The 5000-nt window shown below is 42.7% G+C and overlaps 1 protein-coding gene across 6 annotated transcripts in view; it reads left to right on the top strand.

The window, feature by feature from the left end:
- Positions 1-589: 589 nt before the first annotated feature.
- Positions 590-5000, top strand: part of LOC135205445 (agrin-like) — a 253618-nt gene continuing 249207 nt past the window's right edge. For 3 of the 6 annotated variants that reach the window (XM_064236038.1, XM_064236039.1, XM_064236035.1), the window contains exons 1-2: positions 591-3178; positions 4312-4347. In XM_064236038.1, coding sequence (XP_064092108.1) covers positions 2608-3178; positions 4312-4347 — 607 coding nt within the window. In that variant the 5' untranslated portion in view covers positions 591-2607. Of the gene's footprint in view, positions 3179-4311; positions 4348-5000 lie in introns of all 6 variants that reach the window. The other 3 variants (XM_064236033.1, XM_064236037.1, XM_064236036.1) reach the window with 3 other exon arrangements.

Raw genomic sequence — 5000 nt, forward strand, 5'->3', positions numbered from 1 at the left:
AAGACAGTGCCACTATTCCCATTAACTGGTCAAAATAACTTGGAGAGAGATTCCATGACGTAATCAGTGAGGAGGAGGGCTCTCAGCTTCTAGGCATAGTTATTTCTGCCTGTAGGTCGTTGTCATTTCTCTATGATAACGAGACTGTCGCAAAATATAAAATTCACCTAGGGCAGTGGTTCCCAACCTTTGGAGGGGCGTCAGCAATTTCCAGGGGAGGCGTGAGCCTTAGAGAAGAATTTGAATTTCTGTTAATTATATTCTCTTAGCAAGGGTGAGGAACTAATAACGTTAGTTTTCTATGGTCTCATGACATGTTTTGTAATGATTCACCTCCATCCCTATTCTTCGAAACCCCTTTTCTTTCTCTCCTTTTTTTCATTTTCCTTTTTAAATCTGGGGAGAAATTTTACTCATATATGCAAGGTGGGGTAGGAGGGAAGGGTCAACCCTTAGAAGGGGCGTGGTGATAAAAAGGTTGAGAACCACTGTCATTATCCCTTAGAATATTGATTGCAATATAAAGAGAGTTGAAAGGCAGAAGGTGCATCTTCTCAGTATGTCCTAACGTGAGCTTCTATTATTACAGATCTCCCTGGTCAGATTTCCGAAGCGGTCGTTGCCCGGTAGCGGCGGCGGCGGCGGGGGCGGAGGGGGCCCAGGTTAGAATGCATCTCACGCCCGCTTGACAAAACCCTCCTGCAGGGTTGGGGGGAAGGAGGAGGAGGAGGAGGAGGAGGAGGAGGGAGAGCAAGACAGAAGACTGCGAAGGAGCGAGAAGAGGAAGAGGAAGGAAGTTTTGGTGGATAAAGAAAGGAAGAAACGAAGGGATGATCAGTAGAATTAAGAAAATAGACTTCTCAAGTTTACAAGATTATGTGCGCTGATTGCATTGTGGGAAAGTGGATAGCCTTTCGTCTCGAACAGAAGTGTTGGGCTGATAAATACGTTATGGCTCAATGGCGTTTGTTGGAGTAAATCATGTTTCTCGATTTGTAGAATTTCCTCATGGAAAGATGTTGATCGCAAGATGTGTTTGAAACGAGTGACTAAAAACTGCAAACGAACTTGGGCAAGAACATTGAGCGATTGTGTTGTTTGTATTTGTATATTGCATAATGCGTTTTGGTATTGTTTATTTGTGTAAGCATTTTATGTTTTTGTAATTTCCGTGCTAATTTTTCCTCTTGATTTTTTTAAACACGTTGTGATATTTAGTTTTGATTTCTGTGAATTTTTTTTATTGCTTGTTTGGTATGTTTATTTCAGGACATTTATCTTTTAACATTTTGTATTTGTTCATTTTGTATTTTGCGAATTCTTTTGTTTTAGAGAATGGGTTCATATAAGAATTTCTGCCGTTTTATTTAAAATTTCTCGAGTTTTTCTTTTATGAAATCGTTTTTATATATTAAAAAAATGTTCAGCAAAACAATTTTTTGAACTAGATCGCAATGTAGAAACCTGGACACCTCTCGTGAGAATTACCATCTATCCATTCAATATTAAAAGTACATAGAGTAATTAATTGGTCGTCCATTTAGTGAAGGTTTGCAAACGTCACTTTACCAATTTTGATCTGAAGTTTTCAGGGGAAATGAGTCCAAAAAAAGCGCTTATCACAGACCATTACATTAACCTTAGGACTGATCACTACAGTAGAAAATGTAGATCTTGATTTCAAGATGCAGTTTAGAGTGAAATTAAAGATCTGTTGTTGGGAGAACGACTGAGTGATGGCGAACCTTAGAAGTAATCGTGTAAAAATGACACCTCGATGACGTGACAGAAGGATTCTCCTGCGTCGGGGACAAGTTGTGGCATCACTGACCTGTCGTTCTTGATGTTTAGTTTCGTGTGTAGCTGCAGAGTAGTGACTGTGGGGGATGCCAAAGCTGTGCTAGAAAAATCTGTTATTCGCCAAGTGTCGTAAACTGAAATTCAAGGCAATATTAAAAGGGAGGAAAATAAGAATAAAATAAGTTAGTCAAAGTAATCTTTTTTGGAGACGTTTTACGATCTACATCATAAGTTTATAAATATTGAAATTTGGACAAGTTGATTCATTCATTCTTAATAAAAACCAATAGGAAGTGACATTAGAAATTTATTTTTTTTTTTTGTAATTTCTAGTGGGTGTAAATAAGTAATATTGTGGTCATAGAGAATAGAGGAAGGGAATCGCCCCGCACAGGCAGTGTTGAAATTAGCCTTAACCTTCCCGTAGTGATTTTCCTCCTCGGCATTCATCACTAGGGCATTCCTTTGGGCGCGGGGGATGAGTGGCGGGTGCGGGCGTGTGGGTGCCTTCTCCGGGTAAGGGCGGGCCAGGCCCAGCATGAGGGTGCAGGCTCCAGCAGGTTTCCCACGCGACCCCGCCCCCGACTTCCCCCTTGAATTTGGGCGACCTGTGTCATCATCCCCTCCCGGCGGCGAGGTTCTTGGCAGGAGGCGGCGGCAGCGGCACCATGAGATAGCAGCAGCAGCAGCAGCAGCAGCAGCTGTGGCAGCGGCGGTAGCAGCAGCAGCAGTAGCAGCAGCAACAGCAGCGTTAGTTGAGGCGCCTCCGGACGCCATTCATCCACTGCCACTCCCAACCTTGTCGCCATGAGCAACGTCTACGCGGCCTACGGGCCCGTGCCCACCTCGGTGGGCGTGACAGCTTCCCCCAGACTCAATGGCTCCCTCGACAGACGAATCATTGTGCAGGGTCGGTCGGCCACCCTCGGCCGCACCAACCCCGGGGCTGCCACCCGCCACGTGCATCACCACGGGGCCATGGGCATCGGCAGCTCCTACCAGGACCTGCGGCGGTCCAGGGAATGCCTGGACATCAAGCAGATCCCCATGGAAGTGATGCAGCCCCTGGAGCCCCTCGGCATCGGCGACGGCAAACTGCACGGCTCCATCGAAGCCTTCCCGACGTTGCCCATCACGACGCTGGAGAGACGCCGCAACGGCGGCTTGGTCACCGGCGGCTGCAGCGTCCACGGGGGCACCCTCAGCAGAGTGGGCAGCAGGGCCGGCTCAAGGTACCAGCTGGCCGACGACAGGCGGGTTTCGGGAGGGGGAAGGGGGGGATGCTGCAGGAAGAGCTGCTGTACCCTCACCCTTTCCCTCATCGCCTGCTTACTGATACTGGGGGGCGTCATTGTCGCCCTCTACTTCTTCATCAAAAGTATGTGGTCACGGATGGATCTTAGAAGGCACAAGGCTGTGGTCGTTGATTGCAGTGTTTCCGTGTTTGTCTCTTGCTTGCGTTCTGCTTTCGTCTTTCGTGTTTTGTCATTTTTTTTTCTTAGATGAGATTTTGTTTTCTTTTTATGTACTAGTGAGTCGTAAGCTTTTCTTCGTATAGGATTCCCTTTGCACTCAACTGCCGTGCGCAGTTTCCTTACCAAGGGATTTATAAAAATGTATCCCTGTTTTTGTGTTTATATTCTTTAGCCTTTCATTTAGTGTTTTGTGTTTACCTAGTCATATACAAAGGAAAATGTGCCCTTTGTAGCGCTTGATTTCTACACACCCATGTGCACCCACACACTACTCATTTGTGTATTTTGTACCTGAAAAGAATTTTTTTTCTGTAGTTGGCATTTTCGTATGTATCACAGTGTATAGATGTACGTAACTGACCTATTACCCTTTTTTATTTTTAGATGTTTTCACGCACAGTTGTGCCATGAGCACCTTGAATTTTTTTCCCAAAATTTCTGCAGTATCCCTAGTATTTTATTTATATAATCTGTTGTATTTTATTGAGAGCATGTATTGTAGTGGTCTGAGTCTTAAAGGATCATTGGTTTGAAGGGAATACTATTATAGAAATGAATATGTCGAATCAGTATAGGAGTTTCGAGTTGGTTGACTTGATTTAGATTTTTTCCTTTTTTTTAGGAAGGGACTTTCCTAGATAATGACCCACAACAAAGTTCGGGGTCGGTATCAATGACTAATATTCCTTGGGGGTCGTTGTCTTTATGATATTGACAGTCTTTTGTTTATGTTTTGACGGTAATCCTCAATGGGCTTGTACTAAACACGCTGCAAAGATGGATAGTATATACCCTTGGGTGTCATTATCTAGGAAAGGTCCATGAGAAGCACTGTTTTATTATAAGATTAATAGAGTCAAAGTTGTAAAGAGCCTTTATTCAAACATATCTTTAGCTCAGCAACGTTCTTGTACCTTGTGTCAGACACAATGACTGCATAGAACGAGTCTCTCGCTTCTGGGAACTCTAGTATTCCCTCCACCTCGTTTTGTATTGAACTTTTTCATTAACATTTTCCTTAATCTCTTCCTTCCAGATGTGCCATACGAACATCAGCCCCCAACACAGGAAAGTGAGTACAATTCGCGTTTTCTGAATTCAGTTTTGCTTTGGAGACCGTAGCGTTGGTTTCTTAGATCTAGATTTTTTCCATCAGAGTATTATTTTGGTCACCTATTCTTATGAAGGTCATATGATTCCATTATTGTCAAGCATATCGTTCTTTGCTCCTATTTTTTTTTTATTTTGGTTTTGCTCCAGATTACGAGTAGGTTGTATTTCACATTTCCATCAATCAATTTTCTTGCACAAGAATAGTTTTGTGAAGCAATGAAGGCATGTCGTTTTAGTGTAAGAGATGTAGGTGAAGAAGCGAAAGTTTGTACTCTACTCAGTTTGTTTTAGTTTTTAGACAAAATGATGTAGTTCTGTTCAAGGTTGTGTGATTGATCTTGCTGTGAGGTGAGAATGAAAGTGAAGTGTTGTAGTAGTATTACTATCATCTGACTTAACTTGTATCATTTAATTGACTCTTTTCTAAACGGGGTTTTTTTACCAAGCCATTTTTGTCTATTGTTGATCTGTATTTGTGTGTGTGTTTTTTTTTTCTATTTTACAGAATAGTTTTAGAAATGTATATAGTTGACTTTCCTGATAAGAACAGTGTTCGTTATATGTAAACTAATGAACGCACACGATTGTCGAAGGAAAAAACATGCTGTGTAG

This window comes from Macrobrachium nipponense, chromosome 24 (genome assembly GCF_015104395.2).
Source record: "Macrobrachium nipponense isolate FS-2020 chromosome 24, ASM1510439v2, whole genome shotgun sequence".
In the NCBI taxonomy this organism is placed as follows: Eukaryota; Metazoa; Arthropoda; class Malacostraca; order Decapoda; family Palaemonidae; genus Macrobrachium; species Macrobrachium nipponense.